This window comes from Strigops habroptila, chromosome 2 (assembly GCF_004027225.2).
Source record: "Strigops habroptila isolate Jane chromosome 2, bStrHab1.2.pri, whole genome shotgun sequence".
In the NCBI taxonomy this organism is placed as follows: Eukaryota; Metazoa; Chordata; class Aves; order Psittaciformes; family Psittacidae; genus Strigops; species Strigops habroptila.
The window spans coordinates 113,259,995-113,282,945 of record NC_044278.2 but is presented as its reverse complement, the minus strand read 5'-3'; the positions used below and the strand labels follow the sequence as shown (position 1 = coordinate 113,282,945).

At 42.0% G+C, this 22,951-nt stretch overlaps 1 protein-coding gene across 8 annotated transcripts in view; it reads left to right on the top strand.

Annotated features, from left to right (window-relative positions):
• Positions 1 to 22,951, top strand: part of FAT3 (FAT atypical cadherin 3) — a 409,819-nt gene that overhangs the window by 88,638 nt on the left and 298,230 nt on the right. For all 8 annotated transcript variants that reach the window (XM_030476635.1, XM_030476640.1, XM_030476638.1 and 5 more), the window contains exon 2: positions 442 to 3,753. In XM_030476635.1, the coding sequence (XP_030332495.1) occupies positions 459 to 3,753 (3,295 nt within the window). In that variant the 5' untranslated portion in view covers positions 442 to 458. The remainder of the gene's footprint in view (positions 1 to 441; positions 3,754 to 22,951) is intronic.

The window sequence follows — 22,951 nt, the reverse complement described above, 5'->3', positions numbered from 1 at the left end:
TAAAAATGAGTTTTCAGTATGCTCTGAAAACAAACAAGTTTAGGCTTAGTTGGAGCTACTGGTAAATAAAACCAATAATTTCTGTATGTGATTCATCCTCTTATGTAAACTTAGTCAAGTGTGTGCATCTGATTTTAATTTTTTTCACTGCGATTATTATTCCGGGCTGTGTGCATGTGTGTATAGATGTGGTAGGATCTCATAGCTTTTTATGATATATAGTTATGTATATGTGCATGTACATGCAGATGCATACATATTACACACTCACACATGAAAAAATATAATCCAAAACTGGTGTGGTTGTGTGTGTGTGTGTGTGTAATATATATATTGTTCTTCCTTTTCTGTTTTTAAAATACATAGTGAGTAGCTGTTACTAAGTAATTTTGACATGATACTTATTGATCACCTATTTCCTGTTTTCTCTCTCTGTCACAGGGTGAAAGAATGATGTGATGGAGGTGAATATGGGCCGCTGGTCAGGCTCACGGCCACCTCCGTCATGCCTTGCCCTTCTGATTGTTAAGCTCCTGGCCTCCATTTGCCAGGTTGTTCATGGGACCACTCCGCTTGGTTTTCACTTTACACATTCCACTTACAATGCTACGGTGTATGAGAATTCTGCAGCCAGGACCTATGTCAACAGTCAAGCAAGGATGGGCATTACCTTGGCTGACCTTTCATGGGATATCAAGTACAGGATAGTGTCTGGTGATGATGAGGGCTTTTTTAAAGCAGAGGAAGTCATCATTGCTGACTTTTGCTTCCTAAGAATAAGGACTAAAGGTGGGAATTCTGCTATATTGAACAGAGAAATCCAGGACAACTATTTATTGATGGTGAAAGGGTCTGTCAGAGGAGAGGACTTGGAAGCGTGGACAAAAGTGAACATCCAGGTTTTGGATATGAATGACTTAAGACCTTTGTTTTCACCAACCACGTATTCTGTCACAATAGCGGAAAGCACTCCTTTAAGGACTAGCATTGCACAGGTAACTGCAACAGATGCAGATATTGGGTCCAATGGTGAATTTTATTATTACTTCAAAAACAAAGTTGATCTCTTCTCAGTTCATCCTACGAGTGGTGTTATCTCTTTAAGTGGACGGTTAAACTACGATGAGAAAAACAGATATGATCTTGAGGTTTTGGCTGTGGACCGTGGGATGAAGCTTTATGGAAACAATGGTGTAAGCAGCACTGCCAAGCTTTATGTTCACATTGAACGTATAAATGAACATGCACCAACGATAACTGTGGTAACCCATATTCCCTTCCCATCAGACAAGGAGCCTACCTATGCAGTTGTTAACATTGATGACCTAGATGAGGGAGCCAATGGAGAAATAGAATCTGTTTCTATTGTGGCTGGAGATCCACTAGAGCAGTTCTTTCTGAGTAAAGAAGGTAAATGGATGAATGAGTACAAAATCAAAGAAAGAAAGCCTATTGATTGGGACAGCTTCCCATATGGCTATAACCTGACTCTCCAAGCAAAGGACAAAGGATCTCCTCAGAAATTTTCTGCGGTCAAACTGGTCCACATTGCTAGTCCCAAGAAAGAAACTATCCCCATGAAGTTTGAAAAGGAAGCCTATGATTTTTTGATCAGTGAATTTTCACCTCCTGGTGTGGTGGTTGCAGTAGTTAAGCTGATATCTGAGCCACAGGGTGTGGAATATAGACTATCTCCAAGTGAGGAAGCTGAATATTTTAAGATCAATCCCAACACAGGCCTTATTACTACTGCTCGTCCTTTGAAAATCATCGAGAAGGACCTCTATGAATTAGAAGTATATACGAACAAAGGTGGTGATTTAAAAGCACACGTTACTGTCAGGTTAGAAGATGCCAACGATCACACTCCAGAGTTCCAGCAGCCCTCCTACAGCGCATTCGTCAATGAAAGTGTCCCTGTGGGATCTACTGTTTTGGTGGTTTCAGCAGTTGATAAAGATAGGGGAGAAAATGGCTACATAACATACAGCATTGCCAGTCTAAACTCACTGCCGTTTACAATAAACCAGTTTACAGGTGTCATCAGCACATCTGAAGAACTGGATTTTGAGTCTTCACCAGAAAGCTACAGGTTCACTGTGAGAGCTTCCGACTGGGGTTCTCCCTACCGCCATGAAAGCGAGGTGAATGTCACCGTATACATAGGCAATGTCAATGATAACAAACCCCTCTTTGAAAAAGTGGCGTGTCAGGGCGTGATTTCCTCTGATTTTCCCGTTGGTGGTCACATCACTGCTGTTTCTGCGATAGACATAGACGAGTTAGAGCTTGTGAAGTACAAAATAATCTCTGGAAATGAACTTGGCATTTTTTATTTAAATCCTGACTCTGGTGTCCTTCAGCTTAAAAAATCTCTAATTAATTCTGGCATAAAGAACAGCAATTTTGGCCTTAAGATAACAGCAACTGATGGAGAGAACTTTGCTGATGCTATGTTTGTCAATATTTCAGTAGTTCATGGAAAAGTGTCTTCAAAGACCTTTAGCTGTAGAGAAACTAGAGTTGCTCAGAAGCTGGCAGAAAAATTACTTAAAAAGGCAAAAGCAAATGTGAAGCTGAATTTGGAAGATGCTTTTCTCGATTTCTATTCGGTGAACAGGCAGGCACCACATTTTGACAAATCCTTCCCTACTGATGTAAAGGTTTCAGAGGATCTGCCAGTTGGTGCCACCATCCTGAGGATAAAAGCCTATGACGCAGATTCAGGCTTTAATGGGAGAGTACTTTATACAATTTCTGATGGTAACGTAGATAGTTGTTTCAACATTGACATGGAGACGGGGGTACTTAATGTTCTTATGCCCTTGGACCGTGAAAAAACAGAGCTTTATGTCCTTAATATTACAATTTATGATTTGGGTAATCCACAGAAATCTGCATGGGGACTGTTGACTGTCACCGTGGAGGATGCAAATGATAACAAGCCTGTTTTTTTGCAGGACAGTTACTCAGTTAATATTTTAGAAAGCACAAGTCTTGGTACAGAGATCATCCAGGTAGAAGCCAGAGATAAAGACCTAGGAGCTAATGGTGAGGTGACCTACTCAGTACTGACAGATACCCAGCAATTTGCTATCAACAGTTCCACAGGAATGGTGTATGTAGCCGATCAACTAGACCGGGAATCAAAATCAAACTACACACTGAAGATTGAGGCTAGGGACAAAGCAGAGAGTGGCCATCAGCAGTTTTCTGTTGTGCCTCTGAAGGTGTTTTTGGATGACGTCAATGATTGCTCTCCAGCTTTCATCCCATCCAGCTACAACGTGAAGGTCCTTGAGGACCTGCCAGTTGGCACTGTCATAGCTTGGTTGGAAACTCACGATCCAGATCTTGGCCTGGGAGGCCAAGTCCGTTACTCTCTGGTGAATGATTACAATGGGCGGTTTGAGATAGACAAAGCGAGTGGCGCCATCCGCTTGAACAAAGAACTCGATTATGAGAAGCAGCAGTTCTATAACCTGACCGTGCGTGCAAAGGACAAGGGGCGCCCGGTTTCTCTCTCTTCAGTTTCTTTTGTGGAAGTTGAAGTGGTGGATGTTAACGAAAATCTCTATACCCCCTATTTTCCTGACTTTGCCGTCATTGGATCTGTAAAGGAAAACTCCCGCATAGGTACAAGTGTTTTGCAAGTTGTCGCTCGAGATGAGGACTCTGGAAGGGATGGAGAGATCCAGTATTCCATCAGGGATGGCAGTGGCCTGGGGAGATTCAGCATAGATGAAGAAACCGGTGAGTTTCTGATTTCCTTTTCCCTTTCTAGAGGTTTTTGCACAAGCAAAGCTTAGGAATAATTATGTTCTACCTTTAACAAGAAGTTCAGTTCTTCTTAACAAGCAAACTGAAATTATAAATAAGGATTTTCCAGGTACAGCGGTGACATGATTTAATTACCTGGTTACATTCATCACTCTGTGGGTGTGAAATAATACACGTTCCTTTTCAGCAGCTATTTGATGACTCCATTTAGAAAGCAGTGATAGTTATGGAACAACTTGCTTCCAGTCACTGTATTATCTGTTGATCATTGTAAATTACTCAGGTCACCTTCACAGAGTCACAACACTCATGACCTTGAATGCGGTGTTACAGGCAATGAAAGGAAATAAGGAGCATGAAACAAGAATTATGTCATCCTGAAACCTATTTGTGGTCTTGTCCTTATTGTTGTTGTGAGTCATTTTTCATGGGAGTTAGCAGTCTGGTATGATATGCCATTCTGTATAATATGCTTTCTTGTGGCACAGTGTTCATCATGCTTGTGAACAGGTAGAGATACAGGGGAAGATGCTTAACTGTAAACCAGTTGTTCTAGCTTTCCCTTGGTGGTGGTAGTATGGTGGACATTGGTCTTATAAAACACTATTAATAGAGGGAAGATTTTTAAGACATTGAACTTCACTGTCATGCCACCATATTGGAAAATGTGGAAAATACGGAGTATAAAAGGCTGTCTAGTAAACCACTTAGCAAACTGGTGGTTTAAATGTCTGATAGCTGTGGGGAGTCATGCTGCAGCTGTGGTACTAGAAGTAGTGAGGAAAATAGAAAATATTAGTCAACAGTTTCAGAAATTATATTAAATATGTTAGGTCTGTGGGTTTACTGTGGTTTAAGCAGACTTTGTATGTCTTTTTCTAAAGCTTTTAATTGAGAATGTGGTATTAAAACATAAGATTAAAATGTATGTTTTGGCAAATTCAAACTGTTTAATCAAATGTCAGCTTTCTAAACTGAACATTATGAAAAACACATGACATTGCAAATGCTGTGGATCGCATCTGAGCATAAGCAGTGAAAAATATTTTTCTTCTATTTGTGCCATAGTCTCTCTGCTGCAGCTGTGCACAGATGATAACAGTCAAAACCTTGTGTCCAGAAACATCAAACTTGAGCATCAGAAGAGGGCATCTACTCTAATTTCCAGAAACATTAAGAACTCATGTATCCTACAGTGCTAGTAGCAGTTGAAGGCTTTTGTGCAACATTATCTACCCACTTGAACATGAATTTCAGTTTTAAGCTCCTACATTTGAAAATTTTGGCCTGCCTGCTTTTTGAGTAGCATTGACTTCAGCTAAATGAGTTCTTTATAAAGCAATGGGATATTGGTCCAAACACTGCAGTATTGCTCTGGAAATCTCAGGATTCGACATTCATTGAACTGGAAGGAACTGGTAGGGGCATGTTGCTCATTAATACATGCACCAGGTTTTTACCCTGTGCCTAGGCTAGTAGGAGCAATAGCCTAAAAGTTAGGGCCCCTGTTCAGTAAAGCACAAATCATGGACCTGTTGGAGAGGGTTCAGAGGAGGGCCACAAAAATGATTGGAGGGCTGGAACATCTCTGCTATGAGGAAAGGCTGAGAGAGTTGGGGTTGTTCAGCCTGGAGAAGAGAAGACTCTGGGGAGACGTTATTGTGGCCTTTCAGTTCTTAAAATGGGCCTATAAGAAAGATGGAAAGAGACTTCTTAGCAGGGCCTGTTGTGATAGGATGAGGGGTGATGGTTTTAAACTAAAAGAGGGGAGATTCAGGATGAATGTGAGGAAAAAATTTTTTACAGTGAGGGTGGTAAAACCCTGGCACAGGTTGTCCATAGAGGTGGTGGATGCCCCATCCCTGGAGACATTCAAGGCCAGGCTGGATATGATTCTGGGCAACCTGATCTAGTTTAGGATGTCCCTGCTCATTGCAGGGGGATTGGTTTAGACAACCTTTGAAGGTCCCTTCCAACCCAAACTATTCTATGATTCTATGTTTTGACATAAGTGGGAATTGTTATCAATATTCCACATTAAACATACTTAGTTTCCTTCCAGATCTGAAATTTAGTTTGTGCAGGGAAAAAAGCCCACAACCCCCAAACTTTGAAAGTTGCAAATGTTTGTCTACCTTTCACTCTTTGACGAGTATTTTTGTGAAAATCCACCTGTGCTGTTTCACTAAACTGTTCCAAAGACCTTTAATAATCCAGCAGATCGAACCATGTTTGGATTCTTCTTCTATCTGTTTTCCCCAACTCTTCAATACAACTGAAACCTTCTTGAAACCTACTTGGAGAACACTTGGTGCATAACTGCAGCCAGGGCAATGTGGAGAGCAGGGGTTGGAGGTTCAGGAGTTACTCCAAGTCATGCTATTGTAAGGCAAGTGCAGAACTTGACCTGCTGTGTCAAATAGGGCACAACGTGAATATTCTGCTATTGAACTGGTGGCAACTTAAATACTGCTGAATGATGAATCATCTTTCTAGCTCTAGAAGAGGACTCAAGTCACATACTGAATTAATTTACCAAGAGATAGCTGTTTATTTAGTTTCAGTGCAGTTCATCACTTTTAAGCTGACCGACTCTATTGGCTTGTGCATTGTCTCTCCTGAAATTTGTGAAGGTAAGCAGGAGCATGAGGTACAGCAATTCAATATTTTTGGCTGCCTTAATGAAGACTGCAGTATCCATTATAATCATTAGGATATAAATTGGGCCAAATTCATGCTGCTGTGTGAGCAGGCTGGACTCCAAGCAAGTCTGTGATTTTAGCAAAATTCTGCTCAAGTACATTATTTTTATTCTGCAATATTTTACATTATTGGTGTCAACTTGTGTGCTGAGTGTGATGCGCGTGTGCTCCCTGAGGCACAGGAGAGGATATGGTGTAGAGATGCCCAAGGAGAAGCTGGTCTGCATGGTAGATCCACAGCACAACCATGTTGCCGCACACTTGGCATGGTGGCTTTGTTCTTGTTCCACCATAGATGTATACAGGTACATATAGGCGCATCTTATGAGGAAAAGCTGAGGGACCTGGGGTTGTTTAGTCTGAAGAAAAGGCTCATGGGGATCTTCTCACTCTCTACAGCTACCTGAAAGGAGGCTGATCTCCCAAGGAACAAGTGATAGGACAAGAGCTAACAGCTTCAAGCTGTGCCAGGGGAGGTTTATATTGGAAATTAGGAAAAATTTCATCACAGAGGGGGTGAGCAGGCATTGGAACAGGCTGCCCAGGGCAGCGGTGAAATCACCGTCCCTGGAAGAGTTCAAACATGTAGATGATGCCCTTAGTGACATAGTTTAGTGGTTGACTTGGCAGTCCTGGGGTAACGGTTGGACTTGCTGATCTTAAAGGTCTTTTCTAACCTAGTTGATTCTATGATCTAACTCCACTAAGCTTGACCTGGCTTTTAGTGTGGGGTCCACAATAGGCTGTTCTCCATTCAGGTCTGAACAGTCTTCGTGGTGATTGAGCTTAGGAGTCCCCTCCTTATTGGTCAATATGGATCTCTCTGCATAGAGTATATGTGCAATTCTTGGTGCTATTGCAGGTTGGTAAAATGTGCCATGGGAAGAGCCTGGGATTTCCTTCCCACAGTGCTGCTCTTTGCCTTGTATCATAGAGAATTGATTTTGAGGATTGTCATTGTTGTGTTACAGCATTCACTGCTAAATACTCCAGTTCATACATGGTAGTAACCAGAAGCATAGCAAGTGTTTGCCAGCTAGAAGTATTTGAGGAAGTGAAATTTTACTTGAATTTGGTCCCACAGCCTTGTGAATCACTTCCAAATTTGTTTCAGTGAATTTATTTTCATTTTCCAGGAGGCAGAGCCAGTATAAATTTGTAAATCAATAAAATCTCTCCTGAAATAGAAGGCAGCAGTTCCTGACCTCCTCCAACTCCATCACTGGTTTCTCACTAGTACCCTAGCCAGCAGACTAAATTTCGCATGGGTTTACGATTCAACTCATGATTCATAGCTAAAAATCTGGTTTAAGACTTTTCTGGAAGGGAAAAAAAAGACACCAAAATCTTTTTTTTTAATAGCTCTTATTTATTGATTCCTGCCTCAGTGGAGATTGAGTTTGTTATGAGCCTAGGTGTGTGGTTCAAACTGTCTTCATTGGGCTATTTATTGACTGCTGGTATAAATGTCACAAGCTCACCATTTAAGATCCCTGCACTGAGGAACATATAATGGGATCCTGCCATTTATGGATTCTCTCTTTCCTTCTGTCTCCTGCTTTTTTATTTTTGCATCCCTCTCATTTTTGGACTCAAGAGATGTAATCTGTATGATGAAATATGATCATCTACAGTCAGAACTAGTCACTGCAGGATTTCCTCATAGTCAACAGAGAGAAATGAGCAATTGAGGAACGTGATTCATTTTACCCTAAAGTAAAACTAGGAAATCAGTTGGATAAATCATGTCCTAAAAATGTGCAAAGGTCTTCGTATAACTAGCTCAGACACGGAGGTCTACGCTAAACACCTTGCTTTGGTCAGATGTCACCCATTTCTGTTGACTGTAAGCCCAGAGGGGGGCCACAAAGATGCTCAGAGGGCTGGAGCACCTCTCCAATGGAGACAGGCTGAGAGAGTTGGGATTGTTCAGCCTGGAGAAGAAAAGGCTCCAGGGAGACCTTAGAGCGGCTTCCAGTGCCTAAAACGGCTGACATGAGAACTGGAGAGGGACTTTTGACAAGGCCCTGTATTGATAGGATGAGGGGGAATGGCTTTAAACTGAAAGAGAGTAGATTTAGATTAGATATTGGGAAAAGATTCTTCCCTGTGAGGGTGCTGAGGTGCTGGCACAGGTTGCCCAGAGAAGCTGTGGCTACCCCATCCCTGTCAGTGTTCAAGGCCAGGTTGGACAGGGCTTGTAGCAACCTGCTCTAGTGGAAGGTGTCCCTGCCCATGGCAGGGGTTGGAACTGGATGAGCTTTAAGGTCCCTTCCAACCCAAACCATTCTGTGATTCTATGACATGCTGTCAGGTTTACATGCAAGGTAATTTGTGATGATTACTCTCTACCAGATTGCTGGATTTAGCCTAATTTCAGGAAATTATCTCTCAATATGATACCCACACATAAATGCACTTCTAGAAATAAAAAATGGAAAAAAGATTTTTAAGAGTATAGAGAATGAGAGTTACGCAACTAATATTTTATGATTTTCCGTTTTCTGAGAATACTTTGCTAGACAGAGCATCCCACCTTCTTTTCTATCTATAGAAGTTATCAAGATCTGATACTTTGATCTTAGTTGTGGAAGTGGGTGGTAACCTTCCCTTTGTGCAACTCAGGCTATGGAGAAGCTCAAGCCATTTCTTCATCTCTAGTAGTGCTTCCTGCCTGGTGTGTTCCTCCACACTCCTCACCAGTCTGCTAATGGCAGTTCTGTAGAAGATAATTGTGTAAAAACCCTCTATATTTCCAGATTATTGTAACACAAAATGAGGAGAGATCTCTTAAAGATTTTTGTGGGATGACAGTGTGCTCTGCGTTTTCATCATAGTGATAGCTCTCATAGACATAATGGCTCTTCTGGAAATGGTCTCTGTCAGAGGTCCTCTACTGTCTTTTTAAAAGCCTTGATTTTCTCAGCTCTGGTATGTACATCCTCATAGTGTTGATGCACTACAGCAAAGTGGTGCATTTTTGCTGTCTCAGGAGCTGGTGGTGAGCCCAGTAGATGCATATGGGTTTAGGATACCACCTACCTTGGGTGACTAAATGTCATCTAGCAGTACCTCTTTTCTGGCTGCAGTGGAGACTTAGACTTCCTAACTTCCCTAAAGGTTAAATTGGATGAGATCAGTCCTAGCCTAAATGCTGAAGTCTTTCTTCTCATTTTTTAATGATTTGTGGTTCAGCTAAACAGCGTTTTTGACTCAAGCTCCACATTTTAATCTGGCATGTGTTTCTGCTCTGCGCACAGTTGATGTAACAGCCTGGCATTCAAAGAGTTTCTATATTTACCCCTACACTACCCATGGATGTACTAGTAATAGCAAATTAACAAAATGACTTCTAGAGGAGCAGGGAGACTAGACACACTCAGTGTCTTCTGCTGCAGAGACTTCTGTAGGCTTGATGGGAGTTGGTATGGCAGTACTCCAGGATGACTAATTCCCCTGTATAGGTGGGAAAACTGAAGCAATAAGGCTGCTGCTGCTGCTTAGAAAAGGATTGAAACATCTTCTTAAGTCCCATTGAAATTGAATACGGAGATAAAATAGTGGTATTAATGAAATGGTTAGGGGATCTTTAATGTTCTTGCAAAGCTCATAAGTAGGGACTTAAGCAATGCTTTCAAAACTTACTAACCTCATTTCCTAAGGTTATTCAGGAGTCTGAGTTCCCTGATTTTCATTGGGACTTTAAATTTAGGCATTAGCCAGCACTAATTTTCACCCCCATAAAGGCCCTCTTGATAAGAATGCAAGCTGGAGATGACCCTATTAACTTGTTATCTTTAAGTGCTTTCAGCCCTGAAATTCAAATTAATAAGCTAAGCCTGTCTTTCACAGTGCTGAAAACTTGAAGATACTATTAAATGGAGATGGAGTTCAAATTATTACAGACTACATGGATTTATTTGCGATGCCAAGGATAGCAGTCTGATCTTCTTTTTTGATACCTTTTAAGGTACTTCAAGAGTGATAGAAATTCCTGACAAACTGTGCTTAGAGTCTAAAAAGAAGCCAGTCGGTGTTGGAAAACCCTAATCATGGCTTCAAACGACTAATAATGGAAACTAGAAATGCCAGATGATATAGTTTACAATAAACCAGACCTGCCTGCAATGTTACACCTATTTGGCAGAAGGGAATAAATTTATTGCTTCAGACTTCTCTCATCTTGTCGCCGTCTTCTAAAATAGTTTTCGGTTATTGTGTACACGAGTTGAAGGATAGTTTCATTTATTACAATTTGAGTGGTCTGATAAATATTTATGTGGGGCCACTACTAGTATTTCCCTGAAACAAAATTAAGTGAAAATGAAAATGGATTGTGATACATGATTTTTTTGCCTCTTGCTTGTTTAATTTTATGAAAGCTTGTAGGAGCGGGTGGATAAATCCAGGCAGACTCACTGGTAGAACTGAATTCATTGTAGAGTTTTGAGGCGTTAATATTACAGATGTTTTTCATTTTCCTGGTGAGTGTGTAGGCAAATTTCATTGCCCAGGGCCAGTATTTTGGAGCCACTTGATTATCCCAGGCTTCTAAACACAGTTTTCAAAGTACATTCAAGCCGTACAACAAGAGAAGTGCCACTGGGTGTTGCTGGGAGGTAGCTCTGGGAAGGGGGATGCTCATGGGAAGGCACTTGTAGCAGCTACTCAAGACGAGATTGTCCATCCTCAGCCCGGCTGTGGTGGCTGTCCTGAGTAGCCCCTCTAGGAAGGAGTGTACCAGACAGACCACAGGCACAGTCCTGGCCAAAATCTGGTCTGTCATCCTGTGTCTGTGTCAGGCATGAATAAAGCATTCCTGGGAGCAGCTATTTCTGAGACTGCGGTACTGCGTTATCATTGCTCTGCGAGTTATCTCTGGCAGCTTTCAACAGTGCAAACTTTCCTTAATTTATGATTTCCAATTTTAGGAAAGTAATTGTTAACATTTTTCTTTTTCTTTAAAAGCAAAAAATAAGAAAAGTTTTGGTGGAAAATCAAGAGGTTTCTTATAAACTCTCTGTGTTTATAATTTCCCTGTCATTTGTAGCTGTAAATTAGTAAAGGAACAAGGCTTGTCTTGGTTTCACTGGAGTGAATTTAACTTTTTATTTAGTAATATGAACCCTAAAACAATGCATCAGCTTACGAAAACACTTACTTCAAAGGGCCCTTAGTATCATTCTGACATCCTTTCAAAGTTTCCTAAGTGAGGCCAGTCGTGCAGAATTGTTCCATTCAAGCTGTTCAGCTTTCTTGGCTTTACACCCCATAAAACAGCTCACGATGTACAGTTTTATAGCTAGCTGTAAGTTGCGTGTTTTCCCTTCTTTGGAAAATGTTTAGAGATTCTCCTTTATTATTCAGGATGTTCCTGATGATAGCACATTTTGTAGCCATCTTCAAGTAATTTGTCAATAAATAATGTGCAGTTTGCATTTCCTCTTAACTGTCACTTTACCACCCTTGAGGTTTGTTTGCAACAGTATTTTCTATTATTGTGTGTTCTGTTATTCTCTCCCTCAGTGTGTAAGACCAGAGTGACCCCTGCATTATCTTATGCAGCATCATCCTTTATATTATAACCAGGTGCTCCTGCAGAAAAGCTTATGTTCAAAGTGCTAGTGATGGGACCACAAAGTACTCAGATAATACTAGAGGAAAATTGACTTCCAGTGCCTGATGTTGAGTCTGAGCATCTGAGCGCCAGCTTTATCCTGGCATCACTTCAGACCATGTTTTGCCTTCCCATGTGAGCAATTTCTGGTAGTTCAGAGAAGATGGGATAAAAATCCATTTTTGCTCTTCCAAGGCACCAGTGGAAGCCCAGAGGCATAGAGAAGTGATGTTGTTAATGCAAAACCGCAAGTTTATGAGCATGTAGAGAGCAATGCGAGCAGTCCTGTCTTGCTGGGACATACAGAGACACGTTTCAACAGTGTCTAAGATTACATGGAGCCAGTTTGGTGTACTGCATAATCCTTTCCCGAAACAAATCCAAAAGAGAGGAACAAACAGTGGCAAATAAAATCAGGGACGAATCCTGCTGTCTGACCCTTGCAACACATTGTGCGGCTTTTTAGGCAGCAGTAGAACTAGAGAGAGTTAATCAGGAATTTGTGGAGCAGTGTGGAGCAGTTTGGAGCAGAGGCAGGTGGTAACAGTGGACTGATCAAAAATAGAAGTCTACATATCAATTTCCTTGCTTCAGTGCATAGGCAGACTCCAGGATTTACCGTGGAAGCTGGATTAAAGGATACTTTTTACAAAGCTGTTTGCTGTTCAAGGACTACAAGTAATGGTGAATCCAGCACTGGCTTGGAAAGTTCTTCCAATCTTTCATTGCTCTCATTGCTGAAAAATTATGTTCTATTTTAAGGCTTTTTGGCTAATTTCAGTGTTGAAGAATGGAACTTGTTAGGTCTTTGCCAGCAAGGTAAAACTGAAATAAAATAAAAACATTCTTCCACTGTCAGATCCCTTTCTCTTCATACATACGTGTTTACCTGAAAATAGATGTTTGGATGATGGGCTTCTATAGCTCACGGAACAGATTCTTTTAATCTGTAGTCTGCTGTTTAATGTAAACATATTTGTTGCATTTCATACACTTATGGTGTCTTATTAGCATTGAAGTGTTGCCAATAAGAAATAACTGAGAGAAAGCCAAACGGAGTGCATGTGGGGAGGGAGTTTTCATCGCAGTTGGTTTGCATTAGGCATTTGCGCTAATGCATTTTTTGTGTTTCTCAAAGTTAAGTTGTCCACTGGCATTGACTGGATCATTTTGTCCGTGGGTAGGTCCGTTCAGTTGTGGTTAGGAGCTTGTCACATCTTTCTCTTTTTCTGGGGATGTTCTGAGGACAGCTCTACAGGCCCTGCACCCCCAGTGTTTTGTAGAGCACGTGGGGTGGGAAGCTGCATGAGAGCCCTGCGCTTCCCTTCCTCGCATTGTCATTTGGAGACATGGGGATTAAGTTGGACGTGTAACATGGGGCAGTGTTCGTCTCATATGGCTTCACTCCCCTGGTTAAATGTCTCACACATTGGTTGGACATGAACATGGTGCTCAGCTAAGGGAAGGTGAGTCCTGTCCCAGGTAGTGGAAGCTGGTTGGGTGAGACCTGCCAGTGGTACCTGCCCTCTGCTCAGCCAAGTGTTGCTGCAGTGTACCTGGGGAGCAGGAAGTGTGTGAAGATGTTCTTGGTTTCCTCCATGCTCTCTGCATTGGGAGAACAAGAAAAAAAGTGGGGAGAACGAGTCTTCTGAGAGCTGTGCTACCTCCAGTGCATTTCCCTATCTAAATGATTGGAGACATCAGAACATGCTGCAGAGCTTACCTGTCCCTCCATTTATTGATGTTTTTGCGCTTTGATGGCTGTACCGTGTCCTGAAGATACTACCAAACTGTACTTTTGTAGCCAGCTACGTCTCAACTTTGCAGCTTGACCCACTCAAGAGGGAGGCAGCCTGAAGCTGCTTCTCTTAGAAAATGCTTTTCAGTTACTTCGATGATATTTTCATCTTGGAGTTGAGCAAAATGTGCTCAATGTGCATGTACAAGTGAGACTTCTCCAAGGTGATGGAGCAGAGAGGTGTGCAGCTCTAGGGCTAAGGAGATGCTGAGGTTTGGGCCTGGCTCGAGCTCTGTGGCTGCTTTTGCCAGTGAAAATCAGGTTTCAGTTATAAACCTGAGCTTGTGGCCATTGCCACTGATAAATAATCATGCTAGCAACTGTAAGGAATGAAATTAAACTTTCCTGCTTTAATTTATGTCAGGACTAATTAGGAAGAAGTGTTTACATTGGCCTGTGGGTAATCTGATTGCATGTGGTTTCAGTAGCTCTCTGCTTCCACAATGAGGCTCTTAGATCTGCTCATCTTTCACAATTGGAGCTTTAGATTTTCCAGTTTTATTAAAATTTGCATAGCAAATTAATTTGTGATTTTAGATCATTGCATCCCATAATGAATTATATGCATAATTATTTGTGGATTTTTCTTCTTGTTTTGAAAGTTTTACTGAGAATTCCTGTTCTGGGAATGTAACTTCACACACAGGTCATTAAAAATAGTTTTGCTTCTCATCACTGGTTCAGTTTATAAGGTAAAGATTTTGCAAAAAGAAGAAAACAAACCCTAACTGTGAATCAGTTAAATTTTTAATATTTTTTTCCCCAAAAGCTTTATTTTTATGTGAGAATAACTATGGGATTTAATTAAATTTGCCAGAATACTTCACAGTCCCAGAACACCTTTGATCTAAAGTACACAAATTATTTTTCACATTTTAATGAAGGAAGCTCTTTGATGTACAATGTTTATGTAGTTTCCCATTTTGCTGAAAGGGTGTGAGAGGTGTAGATAAGTTAATAGTTTGATTCTTTTTCTTTGGGAGGGAGGGAAATGACAATGTAGAACTGCATTAAAAATAGTGGGAATTTGAAGTGTTCAGCATCTCTGTGATGACTCTGTACTTGGCTGTAGCATACAGTGGTGGATGGGACAGATTTTTCCAACTCCCAGCATGTCTTTCTATGTGAGACCACCCTTCTTGCACTACAAAGGGTCTTGGAGCTGGTTTTAAAAGGACTGGATTGAGATGGTCTGTAAGGATGAGCAGGTTTGTGCTGCACTGCTTCTACTGGCCATATTAGTTGTGGGTTTTTAACTTTGCCTTAATTATCATTAAGCAGTAACTCTCAGGTGGTGGCAGATTGCAGTCCAAGCCATCGTCACTGACTAGTTCAGCTTCCTCTAGGATGATAAACTGTGGGGGAAAGAGCCCCAGATAGTCACAAGCAGCAGCAGCATGACCCGCTACAGGGATACCTGGAGTCCCTGCACTGCTGTGGTGGCTCTAGGGCATACCGGCAGCTGGAGGGGGATCAGAGCAAAACCTGAACAGGACTTAGGGCTGATTCTTCTGAGCAGCACTCGGTGCTCTGCTGAGCAGCACGCGGTGCTCTGACTGGCTACAGGGTCCTCCCCAGGGATGGAGCAGCCTCCTTTGCTTGAACCTTTACCAGTGCTGCTCTTCAGAGCCACTCACCTCATCCTTCTCTTCAAGGACATCGTGAATACAGCAGGTTCATCCCACATGAGCTACTGATGCCGCTTCCTTTGGAAGCCTCATAGACTGTTGATGTGTGATTTTTATTCCCACAGTACCAGGGATGGGGAAGTGTGTTCTGTGCCTTCAGTACCTACATGCAGAGCAAATTAATGGTGTGCCTTCATCTCCATGATAAGCAGTTACACCAGCCATTTGCTAATGAGATTAAGTGCTTTTTGTGAGTGTGTGGCTCCTTTGCATCCCCGTGTGGCTCTGCCTTTAATGAGGTATCTTCCTGTAGTTCAGTGTGGGCAGAAAGCTTCTTCAGAGGTGCAAAGTGTCATTCTGGAGAAAGGCAAAATAATCAAAAAGGAAGATTGTGCCCACGGTGACATTTGGAGGTGAGGTGGGGACTGTTTATGAGGCAGGAACAGAACTGACATTTAACTATGCTAGCTAAAAGGTAAATAGCAAAATCTGTTTGATAAATGTGACCTTATGTATTTAGGACTCCCAACTTTAGAGTTTGGGCCCCCATCAATTTATTGTCAAAACCCATTGTTGCTTTCCTCTAAAGATGGAAGGTAATACCTACATTGTATCCTAATTATATAAACTATAAAGATTGAATTTGTTGATGCTGGAAGTGGTGAAAAAACCCCACTCTGCTGGTGGAGGTCACTGACTGCAGCCATTGCTGCAATGCAAAGTGCTGTATGAATTGTTGGGAAGACAGAAGGGTTCATGTTGTCTTTTGTGTAAACATACCAGTGTTTAAAACTTTTTGCATATGTTTCGTCTCTTTCACAAGGATTTCCTTTAATTGCTTAATCTTTCATAATGAACATTAATCTGTCACTGGCAAAGATAAAATCCAGCTAATTCTCAGAAAATCTGTTTCTCCTTCTCTGTATCCATGAATTAAAACTCCGCTGGTACCAGTTGCAAGCTGTGTCTAGAAACTGAATGTAGTTAGGGACAGCCATGTGGTCACAGGGAGGGTTACTAGGCTGCTTTACACTGAGAGTCATAATCAAATCCACTTTGACAAGAGGGTTTGGGTTCTCCTGGAAAGTCCCCGGCGTGGATGGGAACCTCTGGCAAAGGAGCTGTGATCCCCTTTTCCTAGTCATCTTGACCCAGGAGATACCACTTTCCCCAGCAGGGTTCCTAAAGGGCTGATCAATACAGGAAAAACAAACAAGCAAACAAACCAACCAGTTTTTTGTGTATTAACTTGAACTGCTTGTGACAAATCCCATCTTTTCAGTAAAATAAGGCTTTTATTCCCAGGTCCCTTTAAACCTGGCATGTATCTGTTCTGACCACAGTAACGGCAGCCCATTCCTGGTCCTGACTGCTGTTTCCTACCACCTCCTAGCAGTGGCTCTGGTTTTTTATTTAGCCACTTGAGCCAATTCAGGAAAGCAGAAAGAGAAGAATTAATCTTTTACTTTCCTGAGTGAGGGCATCAATTCCCTGATTGGATTTACGGGCCCTACAAGCAGTATGCATTTTGGTGGAGGTAGAGAAGGGAGATCAGCTGCAAAGCTAAGGCTTGGGTTGCCCTTTTGATGTTTGTGACCCTATAGGCTTGAAAGCATCCACGCACGGAGCTGTAGAGGTATAACTCATGTCATTAAAATTCATACTCAGCCATATAAAGACATTTACAACCTGCCCATGTAGGAAATCTGTAATTCCCTGTTTTGTAGAGGTTGCTCGATGGAGAGTTGTCCTAATAAACCGGAAGGAAGATTGGGGAATGGCTTGGAAATAACATGTGGCGAGAGCCGCTGCTTTGTCCTGGCTTTGGTGTGGAAGAGGCAGCTGCGATGGAGCAAGTGGGATGTGTGCACAGATCGGGATTTGGTGCGTTAGCTGATTAGGATGCTTATTTTCTACATGGTGTTTATGGGGTGGGCCCCTGAGCCTCGAGCTGAAATCACAAGTCAGAGCAACCATCAAGTTGCTCTGACTGGATGGATAGAGCTGCTTACTGCATGTTGCAGAGAGAGATGAAATCCCCCTGGCAGTACGACTAACCTTTTCATGCCTCACTTTACCTGTCTGTACAATAAATCTAATGATCATCACATTGTCAAAGGCATTTTTGTGCCAGTTGTGATGCTCGCATGATTAATGGCTTTAAAATGCTGTGAGTGATTTTGATGGGAGCACGTATCAAAATGCATTGCAGCAGTTGTGTGTAATGCAGTCACTTGGTATTTCGAGTTGCAGGGTGTTAAAGGAGAAGCCCCTTCGGGACTCGCTTCTTTTCCAGTCTGATCTCCAGGGAAATCTGTAGCATCGCAGTGACCTGTTTAAGCTATTACATTTATTCCGAATAGTTAACTACAGAAATGTTACATTCACCCAACAGCCATGTGCTCAGGTTGCCCAATCATTACTTTCAGTATTCCAGAGGTGAGTGATGCTTCGAAACCTGGTTTACTGCAGTGTTGGGTGGAAACAAAATACAGAATACATTTCAGGATCAAGTGGGATGAATCCTTATTGTTGCTCCCTGCTTGCTGTAACCACTGTGTCTCTGGCCTGGCCAAGAGACTGGCCATAGCTCCATGCTGCAGGTAGTCCAATGATGCCTCATTTTAAGTGGGTAAAAAAAAGCAGCTACAGCATATTTTTAGTCATTCTTGCCAGTTGTGGAGCTGATGGCCAGATGTGGAAAGGGCTGTTGGAAGTTCCCCTTGGTAAAACATACCTTGTAAGAAATAATGGGAGACCCTTTTGGTGGACTCGGGAGTTTTTGGATGAGATGTGGTCCTGCCTCTCAGGTGCTGTGCGAAAAAGACGATTGGGTGTTCCTGAGGCAGACAGTGCTTTCAATGATACCATAAGTAATTCATCGAGGGTACAGGGTGAGATGAGGTTCTGCGGCTAACCAGAACCAGAGATTTTGTGACGGATTATCCCCTAGAGAGGGGAGGACCTCCAGCCCAGCATGGCCAGTGGCGTGCCCAGCTGCAGGACAGCAAACAGCAAAGCATGCCAGAGACATGCAGCTTCTGCATCCATGCCATGGCTTGATCCACATAACATGATCATAGCACGGTGGGAAGGCTGCAGGCGAGGGTGAGCACACCGGGAGCTCGGTCGATGCTTCACTCTTTGTTTACCTTAATGGGTGGCTTCACCAGCTAGTAGCTAACCTGCCTGCTTAGGGTAGTTTCTGTGTCAGTAAGGAGCCCTGCCATGGTGTCCTTGTTTTAAATCCAGTATGAGGCTCACCAGAGAGGTGACAGGAATTAATCTGAGCAACTAATTCCCAATTTTGGGCTTGGGGCCAGGCGGCTCAAGCAGCATGCTGAAGCCAGGGAAGCACATTAATGCTGCCTGCAGCACGTGATATTTTGGCTCAAAAATTTGCTGAAGGAATGTGTCTAGCATGGCTTCACTGCCTTGCCAAAGCATTTGCTGTGTTACGTGGCATAAGAGATGGTAATAGGTCTTTTAGGGAAGGATGCTCTGCTGTCTCGTATTCCTCCCATTTTTCCACTCTGTTTCAATAACCGTATTGACTTCTACCCCGCAAGCAGAGCTGCAGACCTCTCCTTTCTTTCATGTGATGCTTGACCTTCTCTGCTTTATTGGATTTTTTTGTTTTATTTTTTTGTTTTGTGGGGTTTTTCATGTTTGGTTTTTTTCTTACTGCAGTGTATAGGAGCATCTTCCTTCCCAGTACAATCTAAATTTCAAGCTATTCCCATGTTGCAATGCTTTAATTCCAGAACCAATTTATTTGTTTTAGTTTTTCACTAATCTACAGCTAAAGCACAGGTTGGAAATCTTCCTGAAAATATCAGGAATCTATTGGTTATAGTGGTTGGGAATAATCTCACATGCCAGTGTCACAGCCGAGCCTGGCTGTGGGGTCAGGGCCTAAGGGGAGGTGCCTAAGGACTAGGGAAACAAAGATTAGTGATGCTGCAGCCTTGGTTGAGTTGCTTGATGTCACTGAAGTTAATTTATTTATTGAATTATGTGTTCTATAGATGTGGAAGCCTTGGAATGGGAAATATTATAAATACTTTAAAGAATTATTAAACTACACAGCAATAAAATGCCTTTCCCTGTCCCTAGTCATTCATATATTGTCCTCCTTTTTGTGTGTGAAAATGGCTTTTGTTTCTAATCAGCCAGTAAGGACGTAGGTCTCTAGGTAGTGATATTGCTAATGGTGATAAGCAAAGGCAACATGGGGAGGGAACATGTGCTGAAGCTAATATTCCCTGGTCCTTGTCACCAGCCTCCGTTTTGACTTTTTCATTTGCGGTGGCAATGAGTGATGTTAAGAGTGTCTCCTGGGCAACATACTGCCTGTGTGGTGTGATTTATGGACCGCTATTTTAGAGGAGCTGCAATATTCTGCTTCATTCTGAAGAGAGCTTTAAAAACACACAAAAGTTGGGAAAATATTATCTGTCTTTTAAAAACAAGATTCATGAACAGATGTATATATCTATTCTGTCACCATACAGATGGGCAGAAAATGTTTAGTTGTCATGGCAGCGAAATGTACAGTATTGCAGATGAAAAAGAAATAGGGAAAAAAAATCTAAATGACTGTCTTGCCAGTTGTTATACCATGGCAGCAGCTGCTGAATTTGAGTTTTATTGTCCTGAAACTTCAACTCAGAATCCTCCACACCGTGTTTCTCATCAGTGACATTATCTGCATCCTGTAACCTTCCTGCCATTTGCCTTTAGAGCCCTTCACCCTGGGAGGCACTGGCCTTTTCATGTCTAGTTATGTATTTAGATACGGTTTCTCTCTTGAGTGCGAACTGGGCAGTAAGCAGTAGTCAGATATCTCTGCCCTCATGAAGAAACTCCTAGATGAATTAATGTTTCTATTTTGCTGTTAATTGAGATTTCCATATTGCTGAGTGTGATGGGTTATCCCTTAACGTTAGGGTGGAATAGGAGCTATTTAGGCAGTAATCAAAATTCTGGTATATCTGTATATAAAATGACCAGAAGTGTAATGTATTTGTATTATTCATTGAGATATTCTGCTCTGTAAAAGCAGTCTGTGAAAATTATATGAGACAATTGAGAGGACTGTGTTGTGGTGGTGGTTGGGAAAGTGTCTTTTGCAAAGATCCTTTGCTCACCATGAGGTCAGGTTGTGCTGATTACTCACAGCCCTGGGTGCTCAGCCTGTGGCAGTGATGGACCTTGAGGGTGGTGTTGGTCCCTCCATAACATCTGAGATGGGCATACAAGCACGCGTTGGGTCTGCACCCCTGCTGGTGCTGCTATTTCACCTGGCTTACAAGTACAAGGTATGTGCTAATATCAGCAGGAATTATGATATTTGCCAATGGGCATGTGAAGGGATAGAAGCAATTCAGTAACTGTCCATAGTAAACTAAAGGAGATTCAGGTCCAATATAAGGAAGGAGTTCTTCCCTGTGATGGTGGTGAGGCCCTGGCACAGGGTGCCCAGAGAAGCTGTGGCTGCCCCATCCCTGGCAGTGTTCAAGGCCAGGTTGGATGGGGCTTGGAGCAATCTGGTCTAGTGGAAGGTGTCCCTTGGCAGGGGGTTGGAACTAGATGATCTCTAAGTTCCCTTCCAACCCAAACCATTCGATGATTGAATGATCAAAATTGCTTCTACTGCCATGTGTTGCTGGATGCTTTTATACTGATTATTAAATTGTTTTCCAAAAGAGATAAGCGAGAGTTTTATCTTCCACCTGACTTTACTTCTAGGTGCTGGTACCAGCTATCTGCTCTGTGGGTTTTTTGTGATATTATGAATGTTTAGGGTGCATCCTCTTGGTTACTGCAAATAAGGTGTAGCCATTTCCATTTAAATGATCATTTTTTTTATCCTTAGCTGCTTGAAGCAGTGTTTCATTTTTTGAATAAATAAACAGAGTGCCAGGCTTGCTGAAGGTCAGAACTGTTTACAGAGCTCTTCCCTGCTTTGCTTTTGTTTTCTCAAAAAGGAGAAAAAAATAAACTGGGATTTCAGGGATTTTAGGATTAGTTAATGTATTTACCCAGCCTTTAAAAGGTAATTTTCATGAGATAGAGAGATCTTGTTTACAATGTGTATAAAAAGATTAAAAGGAATTAATTTAATTGTGTAAAACTATTAAGTAATCTCCTGCCTTCTGCTGTGAACCTATCTTACCTTCAGCTGTGTTGCACTTTCTATTTTTACTTCTTCTTAATCTTCAATTAACTAGAAAGCTTTCTCCCATTTTTTAATTCCATGTCTTATTCACTTCCAAGCCCTTCTCCAGCAAAATCATACATATCTTGGTATGTCCTCTTCTGTCTATCTGTCATGGGGTTTCTTATTGTCCCTGCCACCAGCGTGGGGCCCTGATTCAGCTAAGTGCTTTTAACCTATTGAAGCCATTGGGATTTAAATATCTGTCTGTGTGTTTTGGAATGGGATTAGCCTTACTGAACTCAGCCCTTTAGGAAAGCAGTTTTCAGTCTCCATCTACAGTTGTGAAAATGGAGAGCTGAACCAGAGAGAGATGCCACTGAGAAGAAAGATGTGCTTGCAGTCAGCTTGCAGCCGCTGAATATTGAGGAACTTCTGTTGGTATGGTTTAGGCTTTCAAATTCCTCTGTCATTTCAAATGACTATTGCCAGAGTTCAAATCCAGTGAACCAGTCATAGAACTGGCCCATCCTGCTGGGTCCATCTTCTCTTCACCAGCACGATCTTGTTCTTACCTGAGGAAGAGCAGTGACTGAGCATGGAGGAAGAAGTTAATGGCCAGCCCTGCCTTGATGTAAATGTCGATGTTTTAATCACATCACCTAACATGAAAATGTCCTTGCTGAGGATGATTTCTCTTTTCCAGATCATCTCCTTCTCCTTTCCCAGCTGTTGTTTGTTTCTTCTCTTTCCTTTCATGATCCTTTAGTCTTTACTCCTTGTATACAAGATGCCAGCACTATGATGTCTTCTGCCTTTACTCACAGAACAGGACCAATAAATCCCTGTGTTGAATTGCTGCCAGACCCTCACATTGTCTCTTGCAGTGATCTCTTTCTGTCTTCTCCTAATGACTCCAGGCTTTTCTTTCTGGGGGTGGCAGATGGAGTGGTAGCTCCCCCTGAAATGGTGTCTCCTTGCATGGACCCAGAGTCTCCTCTTTCTTTTAACCTCAGCTTTATTGTGCTGCTGCTGTTCCTCAGAGTAGCTCATGTAATAAAGAAGCACAAGTGCCACTGAAAGTCAGATTTGCTAAATCTTTTTTTTTTCTTTGTTAGGTTTGACAGTCCAGCTTTATTTCTATATGGGTAGTAAGATCAAGAACCACAAGAATACTAATGTCCTTATGCTTTCCTTGTGCCTAATTTTATGTGTTTCTGGGCCAGAATTTGTGTTTGACCTTAACTAGGGCCGAGTACTTCACTG